Raw genomic sequence first — 13599 nt, forward strand, 5'->3', positions numbered from 1 at the left:
CTACGTGAATACCGTAGCTGAAGTTGCGTATTTTAGGTCGACTTACCTGGCTGTGAGGACGGGGGAAAGTCGACTGCTGCCGCGCTGCCGTCGACTCCGCTGCCGCCTCTTGCCGCGGTGGATTTCCGGAGTCGACGGCAGAGCGATCAGGGATCAATTTTATCGCGTCTTCACTAGATGCGATAAGTCGATCCCAGAAAATCGATTGCCTGCCGCCGGACCCTCCGGTAAGACTACCCACAGGTTTAAAGTTATGTATGTGGTTAAACATCTTTCCAAATCAAGACCTAAGTCTTGTATGAAACTTCTCGGTGATTTTTACTTACCTTGATTAGATTGTTGTTTTGAAAATAGAATTGAAAGGCCTCTTCAAATTGCTGGTAACTCTGCATAAAGAGGGTCATCTTTGGGAAGATCAAAGTTCATCAAAATTTGAAATGCTGGAAACATAAATACAGTTAACTGTTTATGGATGTTATGTAACGGGGAGGGAGAAAAAAACAATAGGATTATTCTGTTTTCTATTTGAATACATTTCTTAAGTCAAAAACAGTAATTAAAGAGATTACAAGAGGGACATCTTTAAAATGTTACCAGTTAAGATATGTTATATCAGGAGGCATAAAGAACTACTAAGTTTACACTGTTTTTTCGTTCACCATTTTAGGGAGAAATTTTTTCAAGAAGTCAATTCTCTGATTCAGAAGCCCTCACATCCCTTGGCTAAAACAAAAACATTAGTAAAGAGCTTGATGAATAGAGCAGAGCTACTGTTGCATGTTACTATTGCAGCACAAGCTGGTATCACAAGAAGTATATCCGGTACCCCTGCTGAGACACCAGGTACCAATTTACAGTGCATCGGATTATTAGACCTGAATATTTGCTATTATTAGTTGCTATGAATATAAATGACACCTGTAATTAATAATCTGTAATGCCCCTTAAAATCACATTTCTCTACCTATTTTTCCTTTTCCATTTAACAAGCAGTGAATTTGTTTTTAGGGCTCTGTTTACTATTTGTCTATCAGTGTCACCATGTTACCAGCATAGCTCTGTGAATAGTGTTAACTAATTTCAAAACCAATAAGTGGAATTTGCAACGTTAATAACAATTATATTGCAAACATAGTCTGCTTAGTCTTTTAAATTTCTCATTTATATAGCTTGATTTTAAAAATAAAATAATTAGGTCTTCTGATTACTATAATCTTGCACACCTCAATCGAATCGCCTCTGATTCCTCTCCTTTCCTATTGATAAATAATTCCAGGTTCTGCAATTTCACATTATAAGTAAATATTTCATTATAAGACTATTATTAGATGGTGTAAAGAGAGAGGATTAAGAAGGTGGTAGCCCGTCTACAATAACCTTTTCTATCAGAGGTTGCCTTAATATAGAAACTGGCTGTAAAAATGAAAGCAGAAACTTTAAGAATTACCCGTTAATTAGATGGTCTTGAAATGTTAAGATAAACATGGATGGAAGACAACTTCTAAGGGAAGTGACCCAGTGTTAATTAACATTTCTGGGTCTATAGAAACTATTTGTTCTTTTTCCTCCAAAACTTATTAGGTACACTCTGAATTGCTGATGTAAAATAAAAGTGAAATTACGTATTTTCCACTTTCCTTACCTAAAGCTGACTCAATGATACTGCAGTCTCCTAAAATGTAAATACTACACATAGTAATAATAAAACACATCATCCAAATAAAACCAGGTACCTTGAAATAAAACTTAAAAATGTATGAGGTTGCCAGCAGAAGAGCCATTTAAATGGAATTTCAGATTCTTGCATGGGATTAGGGGAAATGCATTTGGTGTTTTGTGTAGGTTGTTGTTTGTGTTTTTAATTTGTTTCCTAATTTGTTTAGAAATTGCTTTACACTGCAAGACCAGCAGTGACAGAACTTTGTTTTATAACATTGCAGCTTGTAAATCAGCATCTGAAACAAAAGTGATATCTCATGCTGTCCGCCAGCCTGTCTTCCTTCGTAGCATGTCGGCACCTTCTGACCTAGAAATGATTGGAAATGAAGATTTGGAGTTCACTAGATCAAGTCAGAGGTATGCAGATGGTAGTCCACTGAATTGCTGTATGAAACACCTAAAAGTATATTCTGTATTTCTGTTAATAATGTACCATGTTTTTAGAAGAAAATTTTTCATAGACAAGCCCATTCTTAAATTCTCTAATAAGTGCTGTTTTCCCATAGGCGGCGCCATGTTACTAGTCATAGAAGTAGCTCTTTTACTCTTCTTCAATCTTTGACCGTCGAAGATAGCAGAGATAAACCTACATACAGTGTCTTGTTAGGGCAGCTGTTTGCTTTCATTGGGACAAATCCTGACCAAGCGGTATGTCATGTTAAACATGCTAAATCCTTATATGCTCAAGCACAAATGTAACATCAGCTTTTAATCTAAGTTGAAAGGTACAGATGTGGGGCTTATGTAGTAAAACAGAGACATTTCTTTATAAGGTATCCAGTAGCAGTTTTCTGTTAGCTGCTCAGACCAGGTGGCGTCGTGGGAACACAAGGAAACAGGCACTGGTGCATATGAGAGAGCTTCTAACAGCAGCAGTTCGGGTTGGTGGTGTTACACATCTTGTGGGTCCAGTGACTATGGTACTTCAAGGAGGACCAAGGTAAGTTGTTCCTCAGAACTTTATTAAACTTTTGGGGCTAGATGGTGTGCTTTATGCAAGGAATGGTACTGCATTACACCAACTGCAACTAAGGAGATAACTGGCTTTCCATGCCCAGGGCATGAGTTCTCAGACTTTGTTATGACCAGTCCTCTTGTGAGGCATCTTGGAATTCCTTTTAATGTTTCCCACAGTGCTTCAAAAGAATTGGTAGGTCCTATCACCTGTCAGAAGGTACAGGTATCACAGAGTCTTATGAGATACTGCTATTTGAGGACTAGCTGCAAGTGATTTTAGCAAGTTCATCTCAGTGTATGACTAAAGACAGGGAAAGAAGTAGGAATTGTAACCCCACCACCAAGATACCTGCTGCTGCCTCTCAACCACTTTAGGCCAATGACCCATTAGTTGAGAACTGCTGACTTAGGAGAATTGAGTGAGCGAAGACTTGGATTTGGTTTGTATTATGTTGTTGCGGCCTAGTGGCTGTGTGCAAGGCTAGGGAGGTAAAATGTTCAGGTGTTAACAATTATATAATACATTTTCAACTAATGGCAAGAACACATAAAGCACAAGAGAGATTCTTTTACATTTGTGATTTAAATCTAAACACACACCAAATAAAATGAATTGATAAGATCTGAACTAGTGGGTTTTTTATGGCATGAGGTAACAAAATCGGATTTAGGCTCTTTTATAAAAACTTCTTTATGTAACTGTAAAAGTAAATTCAAATAGTTTGTTGGGCATCTGGAACCAGTTTCTCAGTTAGGCAGTGTAGCCAGAATGGTGATTTAAGTCAGTATTTTGCATGCATTTTGGGGAGCAGAATAAGAATGCCGTATTTTGTAGCATTAAGCATTTCTTACATTTTATATAAATCTGGTATAGAATTTTGTCTTCAAATCTTTCATGAATTCTTTCAAATTGTGGCGATTTCCTGTAGCTTTGTTTTGGAAGCTTTTAATTTTACTTGGCGCAAAAAGACATGATTTCAAATATATAACTTCCAACAGAATCGAAGAACTCACTTGTGGCGGGATGGTGGAACAAGTCCAAGAAGCCTTTGGAGAGACCATGACCTCGGTGGTTTCATTGTGTGCTCGTTACCCCATTGCTTGTGCAAATAGCATTGGCCTCTTGTGCACTATACCATATACCAGGTAGGAAAGGTTTTGCTTCAAGAAGGAGAGAGAAAAGAATGGTTAGATTCTTTTTATACAGTTGTGCCATATAGTTACGTGTTGCTTCAAAGGGAAGTATTATTATGTAGAGTGGAATGGACTTTGTTGTTGTTTTTTAAAATCATCCTGTAATATCTCCTGGCAGTGTATTCTGGCAGAATAAGCACAGGGGTGAGCATTGGGAGGGCCTGAGTCTTGGCTCTGCTACTGATTTGTTCTGTAGCAATGGGCAAGACACTTCAGCTTTCTCGGTTTGCCTAAAGTAAGCATAGTCCCTAGCCAACTATCTCTTGGGGTGTTGTGAGGATTAATGAACATTATGAGAGCATTTTGAACATAGAAAGTTCTATATAAATATAAAATATTACTGTTGTTAATGGTGAGGCATGAAATAAAGATGATTAATATGTCTTCCATTTTTAGCAGGTGGCATAACTCAAAATGATGCTCTGTAGACTGCATATAGATTTAATAACCCTTTATATAGCACTTAAGCTTCTATTAGGAACAGCTTGGCATCATGACCATGACATTCAGAGATAATGCTGGATGACAAACTTGGAGAATATCCTGTTACATTTTGTCCCTGCTAAGGCTAAAGTAATGGAGGAAACATTGAATTGTCCAATGCTACAATGAAAGATCTGATAAATAGATACAGTACATATGCTCAGAAATGTGGGATAGCTTGTGTATGTTGAAAACGGTTGAGAAGTTACTGCAGTACAACCTTAATTCTTTGTTCTTCTGAACAGGAGTGAAGAGAAGTGCTTGGTACGCAGTGGCCTGGTGCAGCTTATGGACAGGCTCTGTAGTTTAAGCAGCCAGACAGAATCCAGCTCAAATGAAAAGCAGACTAAAAAACAGAAGGTGGCTACTATGGCTTGGGCTGCCTTCCAGGTCCTAGCCAATCGCTGTGTTGAATGGGAAAAAGAAGAGGGTAGGAGCAGTGTTGATATTACATATTGTCTATTTTAAAATTGCTGCTAGACATTGAGTTCGTGTATGAGAGGAAACAGTATAGATTTTTTTAAAATCTTGCATTGACCAGACACTGACATTTAGGAATAATTATTTTTATTAAATATAAAATATTTTATTATATATATTAAAAGTTATGAAGTGCTTTGAGATCTATTGATGAAAAGTGCTGCATAAGAGCTAAGTAGTATTATTTATTTACCAATAGTGTTGAGCTGGGATGTTAAAATGAGTGGGAGGGGTGGTGTTTTTAAATGAATCAAGAGAAGTTTTTCATTCTAGAATTTTTTAAAAGGGGAGAGGCTTGAGTGGCTTAGTGTCAGGTTTAATCAACAGTATATGCAATGGCTCAAATTCTTCTTTGGTGTAACTCCAATGGAATAATTTTGTCATTTCAGTATTTTTTTTAATCTGACAGGCTGTTGGTGAACTTGAAAAAGTTCTGTTGACTCTTGTATTCTTATATTTATAGAAAACCAGCATGTACGTTTAGATACCCATCTGAAATTTCTGGAGCCTGGGTTTTCTCTAAATTGTGTCTTTATGTAAAATTAGCAAAATTACTTTGGTGGGAAACTTACTCACTTAAATATTATCCATATAAATAGAATAGTATGTTCAACTACACTGTGTCATAAGACTGAATGTCCATTTGTTACCTAGCAACTAGATGTTATTGCAGGTTTGGCTTTAACTCAGAATGATTTTTTGTAAGCAATTACTGTACTGTAAATGAATGTGTCTAGGTTTTTCCAATATATTGCTTTTTTATCATGTATACGTTTAACAATTGTACATTCTTGCATTACCTTTGAAGGTGGTTCAACAGAGGCTGTTCATTCTGGTCTGGCTCGTCAAGTCTCCAGCCTTCTTACCAATCACCTGGCACGAGCGACAGAATGTTGTGGTAATCAGGCTGCTGGAAATGATGCACTGCAAGATGTACTTAGCCTTCTTAATGACCTGTCAAGGTACTGGAAGTACTTCAATAAAGTCTGTTGTTGTTTTTTTTTCTGGACTACTCTCCAGAGTTGGAAAGCACTTCATTTCCTCTAATGGAAATATTAAAGATAATGACACCTCTTTCAATACCATTGCAAAAGCTTGAGGCTATTTTGAAATGTGGCCTGCAGCATAAACACACTTGTGTTAAATTTTAGGATTAATCCCTTGTTGATAGCAGGTGAGGGTGTCTAGACGTCCAGTAGTACTTTCTGAAATTGAAATCTATACTCTGTGTGGCAGAGTCAAGTGACTTGTTTGACAACATTAATGAGCTTATGTGTGTCACATGGCTGCATATTTTTAAGATATATGCTGTAACAGAGTAATAGTTTATTCATTAAGAATGAAACCATTCAGTATAATGCCATTGTAAACCTGACCCTGCTGTCCTTGGTATAGTTTTTATTAACCTCAATAGGAGTTGTACACTGGGAACAACTGCAAGATTGAATATGAAGACTGCAGTCTCACATACTGTTTTTGGCATCTTACTGTGTCTTTTTGTTGATGAAAAGTGACACACAGCTGCAGTAATACCATAGCTAAAGAACTTTTTTGTATTTGTTCTGGGCTGTGGAGTACATACTGAAATAATACAGTACTTATATGTTACAAAGGAGATTAGTGGAGCGGAATATCACAGACTTCACAGTTGCTCTTATGTTTATAAGCTTTGGTGCCTAGGGAAGCCTTCTTGGATTTTTTGAGCTGGAGGATTAATGGGACTAAATAGCAGCATTTAAACTGTTTTGCTCTAAAATTTGTCATGAAATCTCAAATAATGGAACTATCTTCAAGAGCTGTTTTATGAGAGATTATATGGGAAACAGGCAACCATTTTTTATGGGAGTTGTATAAGAGGCTCCAGACACCAACGAGAAATAATGGGGTATCATTCATCTTGCATTTGAAATTGATTACTACTTAACTCTGATGGACCATTTTATGTGTTTAATGTTAAGTACGGGCTTTAATAATATAATCATGTATCGCCATAAAGATCCCTTTACCCGTGGCAGGATGTCATCTTCTAGTTTGTATTTGATTACAGGAGTATGATTTAACTTTCCTGTTTTGCAGTCAGAGAGATGACTGTGCTCTTTTCTCTCAGGAGTCACATAGGTAAAGCGATCCTGAGCCAGCCAGCCTGTGTCTCCAAACTTCTCTCACTGCTTTTGGACCAACGACCTTCTCCAAAACTCGTCCTTATAATCCTCCAGCTGTGTCGTGCTGCGCTTCCTCTCATGAGTGTAGAAGACTGTGGAAATGTTGAACTGCCCCCATGGAGTTACTCTGTGCCCTCCCTGAACAGTGAACAGGATGACCCCAGTGACCCAGCCTCCAAGATTGCATCACTACTCTTAGCAAAATTGGCAGATTATGTGGTGCCAGGTGCTAACCGTTTCTCATGTCTAAATGTTTGTTCTTATTATGGGTAATAAGTGTGTCACAAGCTTGAGAAATAATGCATTATTGTGCAAGAGGCGTGTGTTGACAAAAGGCACAATTAGGATAAATGGGTATTAAATGTTCGTGTTCAGAGGGTTAACTTGCCAAAAATTTAACAGCAGGATGAGTTTGAATATCTAGTAGTAGGCATGTTTCTATAACTCTGGCATTCTGACTGTTCAGTGTAGTTCAATTTTCTGAATAGGGTGCTTATTGCAGACACGTGAAAGAAAGCTCATATAAATCTAAAGGCAATGCATATAAAGCCAGGAAAGTTTGTTAAGGAAGCTGACTTCAAAACAATCCTTGAAAGTATCTGACTGTTGCGCTTTTTCTTTTCTGCTTGAAGGATGTCAGACAGTTCTGTCTCCAACTGCGTCTGAACCAGATACCACTTTGGCAAAAGCCAGCCCCAAAAATTCCATAAAAGGAGATAAAGATCCTGGAGAAGAGAGTGAGGCAGTGGATGGTAAACTTTCTATTTTTATTCACAAACGGGAAGATCAGTCATCCCATGAAGTCCTTCAACCCTTACTGAGGTAACTTTAACTCAGTGGATTAGAATTAACAAAGCAATTGGGGGGTTTCCATCTTTATTTCTATACAGTGCCAGAACTGTAGGAAGATTTTGTGTTGGAGATGATCATAACTGAGCAAAAGCAAAATGCTTCAAATTCTGTTTTCTGTTGCTGCTTGTAAATAGTGGGATTTTTATCCAATAGTGAGTTTTGGTGATGATGTGCAGCTACATAAATAGAAATGCACACAGCTACATTGAAAGTTAAACCACAGTTCCCCAAACTTGGCCCATTGATGCACAGACACCATCAGCTCAAAAATCAAATTTCCATTTGTACTTTACTTATAGATTAGAGGAAGAAAAATCTTTTCTTTTCACCTATTTGTTTTTGTGTATTTGACAGCTCCTGGTGTATAGTCAGGTTCATTACTTTGTTGATGGTCAAATGCACTTCAGGTCTAATTCATTAACATAGTGACCTTGTCTGTGCACTAATCTAGGGGAAGCTTATGTTCATATTCTTCCCCAGTACCTGCAAGAGTGTGTGAACCAGTGACCACAGCGGCAAAGCTGAAACTTCAGAGGCAGATACGCAAAGAGGGAGGGAGAGGGTAGAGAAGTCACAGCCTGTTTGGGGAGTGTTGCTCTTTGATCTGCTCAGAAACCACAGCAGGGGAGCAGAAAAACCCTTTCAAATGTGTTTTTAAAAGAATTAAACACAGGACCCACTACTTAAATGGTACTCTATCAGAAAATTTGAAGAGCCTCCTGTTAATCCACAACACAAGGTGATATTACAAATAGTAGAATCACCAGAAGAAAAATTATTTTAAATGTCACTCTCAGTAAGGCCCTCCATTAGAATAATTCCATTAGAACTTCAGAAGTGATCTTAGTTTTCAGTCATACCAACTCAGACTGTGATCTCTGTAAAACTCACAAGAGACCCCTCCAAAATAAAAGTAGGATGCTGGAAGAAGTGATGTTGGTAGTTCATTACATGACACCTCTGTCTCTGAGTCAGCCTTGAGCCACTGCCTCAGTATAATGCTAACAGGCATTGTTGTTAAACCATTCCTGCCAGCAGTGCTCTCTTTCAGATGAAATGTAAAACCAAGACTCTTAGGCATTCATGGCCACTAAAAAAACTCATGATACTTTTTTTTGTAAAAATAGGAGAATTAACTGCAGTAGCATCGCCAAATTGCAATGTGAATAACTACATTCTATATACTTGCATTTCTCCTGCAGTTTCAGTACAATGGTAATCTTCCCATGGTGTGTCCTCAACTCATTAGAATTGCTGTGATATTAAGCAGCTCAACTGGAGAGAATTCTTTTCACTACAGAGCAGGTTGAGTTCTTCATGTAAATAAAGGCTTTAAAGTGCTTTGAGATCCATTAGAACAAAAGGGTAGCTAGTTCACTAATTTTACATAGTAAAGCCACATTTAATAGGTTTTATTCTTACATTTGTAGTAGTTCAGAAGGTCGACCATTCCGACTTGGCACTGGAGCTAACATGGAGAAAGTAGTGAAGATGGATCGGGACATGACTAAAGTAAGGAAGTAATAAAGATAATTGTTTAACATATTAGAAATCATTAGACAGTCAACATTCTCACTACCCCAGTGTTCTTAAACCTTCTGTAAAAGAACCAGAAAACTAAATTTAATTCTCTTCCAAATAGATAAATTATTGGCTAATATTTATATTAAACAAGTGAAATTCAAGAAAACTTGTTCATAAACTTTAGCAGTATAATGATGTTATTGACATGCATATGTAAATCCTTGAAAAACAGGTGTTGTGTTACTGCAAAAATATTTCCACTAATGTTTTCTCAAACGTGTTTGTCATGGTTTTGTGTTCTTTCACAAGTATTTAAGGAGACCGAGTTTTACTGGGATGAAAATCCATAAAAAGTAAATTTCAAAGATCATGTTAGAATATTTAAGGAAATTGGTTTTAAATTCATACTCATGAGTATTTGTGTCAGAAGTACTCATGCATTCTTCGATCAAAGAACAGAAACACCACCATGTGACTATCTGACCGACTAAACTAATAGTATTGAATCCACTCCTTGATCAAGTCATCGATTAAAAAAATGAAATCAAACAAAAAACTGTCCAATATGAATAATGAATACAGTTTGAGGAAGTGTTGATTTCTTTGTGGTTATACCACAACTGGGGTCAGGGGGAAGCGAAAATTTGTCAGATAAATGATTCCCTTAGCTCTGGCTACCTTGGGTTATGATTGGTCTGAATAGAGCTATTTAAATAGTCACTTTGAATATCTTCCATATTTCTTTTTCAGAGTGGCTGCTGTGAGGTTATTACAGAAGAGGCTGCTGCAGCTCTTCGGAAGGCTACCAAGTGGGCGCAATCTGGCCTAATTGTCAGTGTCGGGCCACCTATTGAATCTATCAGTCCAGAAACCACTAGCGGGCTGTCAACTGGTGACAAAAAGAAAACTGCTCAGACCTCCATTTGCAGGGAGAGGAATTCTGAACTTGCCAGGTAGAAACTCACTGTGGAGTCTTCAAAAGAACATGAATGTCTTTGTAGGAATGTAGAGAGTAACTATTAGTACCCTAATCTTGCATCACTTGTGTTGGGCAGGGGTAACAATTGAAGTGTTTATTGGGCAAGTGACATTTTTCTTCTCTACAGAACAGATCCTGTGCGCCCATTTATCAGTGGTCATGTAGCAAACAGTATGGCAGCAGAGGTGATTGCTCTGCTTCACAGCTTATTGATGGCACCAGAATCAAATGCAGCTCAAATATGGACAACAACGGCTGAAAAGGTAAGCAACGGAGGATTAGGTATCTAAATGGGTGATGCACAGTACAACTTCTAACTGTTGGCATTCTTGAGCCAGTTCCTTCCTCTCCTGATTCCTTGTTTAAAATATATATTTTTAATTGTCACTATCCAGGTAGATCCTATCTGTCCTAATAGCCCTTCTTGGGCCCATCTGCCATTTCAGAGAATGTGGGTGGAGGATGGGGGAAAGAATTTGTCCAAACAGATCTGGAAACAAGGAATTGACTGCTGATAAATAGCAGTGTTACATTTTTTTATACTTCATAAGACTGTTTATTCAGGCAGTCATCCTGCCTTGACAGACCAATCCTCTCTCACCCGGACCCCTAAGGGCCAAAATAATGGTTGGAGGACGAAGTCTTTGCTTCCAGATCTCTCAGCATACGTTGTGGCTGGTCAGGCTGTGTGCTGGAGAGAGGATGACACATCATTGCCCTTCTAACAGTTATGTGGGAATCAGCAATGGAACCTGGCTTTGTTACTCACTGATCACAGAACTTATTTTAAAGGATGACCGTACACTTCTTCTTGAAAATTAAAATAGTTCCTCTGGTGTATTTCTAAAAAATTCAGCTGTGCCCTCAGTGCCTACACGTTCCTGACCCATATTTCTGCTTTGAATATTTAGGTTCTGTCTCGGGCTCTGATGTACATTCCACAACTTGGGAAATACGCAGAGAGTATCTTGGAGAATGGGAGCAGCAGTGGCAGGAAACTTGCTAAACTTCAAAGAATTGCTCGACAGGCGGTGGCTGCACTGTGTGCTCTTGGTGGCTTTAAAGAGACAATTAAAATAGGTTCTGAAGTGCAGGTAATTAACTTCTTTTCCTTTTATACTTCAAGTGAGAGGTGATTCTTTTGATCATTTTACAATTTTAAAGTTGTACTTCCTTGTTCATTTTTGTAGGTTTTGGGTAGAGGAATAGCAGGAAGCATTGGAGTGGTGGCTTCTATTAATGAACAGGAAGGTATAGCAACTGTCAAATTTCCACCTGCCAGTATAGACTGTAGAAAGACCTCACAAGCATCAGACACATTAACTATTCCATTATCTAGGCTCTGTGTTCCAAGATCTGAGGTAAGGTCATTTTAAAATCCAACATTAAGTGTAACAACAAATTGTAATTATACTGTGATTTAAAACAACAACGACAACAGTCTGCAGCATGTAAAAGCCTAATTCATGTTTGGTTAAAGATGACTTGTGACGTTTACATCATTGTTTTAAACATTTCATAGCAATGTTTATATGTAATTTCTCATCCAAATAACATATAATTCATCCTTCAGCACTTAAGGATGTTCCATAGCATGTTGTGTTACCTTTCCTTTTGGCTTGTGATTTTTGTGTGGTGCTGTTTTTGTGATAGTACAAAATGAGAATTAACTCCAGGTGATGAAACGCCCTCATGTCTTAGAAACTAACTACTTGAATTTAACTTTTTACCGTGCCCCCACCACCACCACCACCACCATCAGGCATTGCCTCTTCATAAACTGTCCATTACTGAGAAGGTAGTACAGGCAGTCCAGTCCATGTTGCTTCCTCAGGAGGGAAGTCTATCTATTCATACCTCACTTCCTGCAACAGGAGATGGCTCAACTCCAGTAATGGCAGTGGTCCGGCTCCTTGGAGAAATAAGAACAAGGTGAGGTTTTGTTCATTATTTATAAAGGGCTCTAAGTGTACAAGGTGCTGTACAAAATGTAAATGCTCCAGCCAATTGAGGTCATCTTGAGGCTTGTTTTTCCTATGTAAATATTGGCATCTTGCTACATGGAACAATTGTGTGTTTAATAAAGAATCATATTAGTTTCCAAAAGGAAATAAAGTTAACTGACTTTGTTACAATGTCCTCACTGCTAATAAGGAGCCCAAAGCCAGGAGTGGACTTGGCAACCTGTTGAGCTGGGTGTTTTATTAACATGAAGTTAGTCAAGTCATTTCTGCAGCAGTCCCAATGAACAACTAAACAAACAGAAGTAGACAAGAATACGCATTTTCTTGAGGCTAGTCCTGAAATTATGTTCACAAGTATTGACATCAAGTTCACCATAGAATGTATATTTTTTGTTTTTTTATATATAATATACTTTTTTTTTTTTTTTTTACATTAAGAGCATGCCTGGTGATGGCCCAGCTATTAGAAGACAGTTTGTTTTGTGAAGAATTCATACAACAATGTCCAGCTGCTGTAGAAGTTCTTAATCTGGTGGCACAAGAGTGCAGCCCTGGTATGTATTTAACATGTCCATACAGTTTTACTGTTGTATTTTGTCAGTGCAGTGAGATAACAGATAAGTAAGGTTAATTTTAAACTTTAGGTACTAGGCTATATCCCAAATAAAAGTGAACTATTTAAATACTAAGGAATGGAAGACAGTATTAATAGCACTTACTAATATAATACAATGTGGCTTATTACAGTTGCAGAGATCTCAATAAATTTATGGTGGCTAATAGCTTGACTTCTTGAAATTAGGTTTTAGGTATAAAGGCAGTGGATTTACATCTAGTGTGAATATGGCCAGCGAGTTTCCCCCCTCCTCATAATACTCTGGTCTCATGGCTGGTTCACTGGTTTTGTGTCTTGTTTTTGATAAAGAATATCAGAATTTTCCCAGGAAGCCTCTCTTGTATTGATGCATACATCAGGGTGCAGGTATACTCCGTTTTAGTCAATAGCAAAGTCAAGTCTGAATGAAATTGCAGGTGATTTACTCAAAACTGTGAGAAGTTATAATTTTATTAGTAATCTGTGATGGTGATTTATTATAAGCTGTGGTATTTACATGAATGTACCCATCCATACTAATGTACAAACTGAGATGAAGGGAAGTCTCTAAATCTTGGACTTTTTTTTTTAATTTCTCCATAGTTTTTTGAGTGTAAGCTGCTGTTTTTTCTTCATTATTCTCTTTTATTCATTCTTTAGTGTATCAGTGCTCTTCTTGCCTATTTTAAA

The 13599-nt window shown here is 37.7% G+C and overlaps 1 protein-coding gene across 2 annotated transcripts in view; it reads left to right on the plus strand.

Annotated features, from left to right (window-relative positions):
* The window catches only part of HECTD4 (HECT domain E3 ubiquitin protein ligase 4), an 87526-nt gene that overhangs the window by 40942 nt on the left and 32985 nt on the right, over window positions 1-13599 (plus strand). For both annotated transcript variants that reach the window (XM_026656876.2, XM_024196255.2), the window contains 16 exons: window positions 668-843; window positions 1941-2076; window positions 2226-2367; window positions 2493-2659; window positions 3676-3822; window positions 4599-4783; window positions 5642-5795; window positions 6941-7221; window positions 7628-7817; window positions 9278-9359; window positions 10122-10324; window positions 10478-10613; window positions 11262-11444; window positions 11541-11711; window positions 12113-12282; window positions 12753-12868. In XM_026656876.2, the coding sequence (XP_026512661.1) occupies window positions 668-843; window positions 1941-2076; window positions 2226-2367; window positions 2493-2659; window positions 3676-3822; window positions 4599-4783; window positions 5642-5795; window positions 6941-7221; window positions 7628-7817; window positions 9278-9359; window positions 10122-10324; window positions 10478-10613; window positions 11262-11444; window positions 11541-11711; window positions 12113-12282; window positions 12753-12868 (2639 nt within the window). The remainder of the gene's footprint in view (window positions 1-667; window positions 844-1940; window positions 2077-2225; window positions 2368-2492; window positions 2660-3675; window positions 3823-4598; window positions 4784-5641; window positions 5796-6940; window positions 7222-7627; window positions 7818-9277; window positions 9360-10121; window positions 10325-10477; window positions 10614-11261; window positions 11445-11540; window positions 11712-12112; window positions 12283-12752; window positions 12869-13599) is intronic.

This window comes from Terrapene carolina, unplaced genomic scaffold (genome assembly GCF_002925995.2).
Source record: "Terrapene carolina triunguis isolate 2854851 unplaced genomic scaffold, T_m_triunguis-2.0 Scaffold234, whole genome shotgun sequence".
Taxonomy (NCBI): domain Eukaryota; kingdom Metazoa; phylum Chordata; order Testudines; family Emydidae; genus Terrapene; species Terrapene triunguis.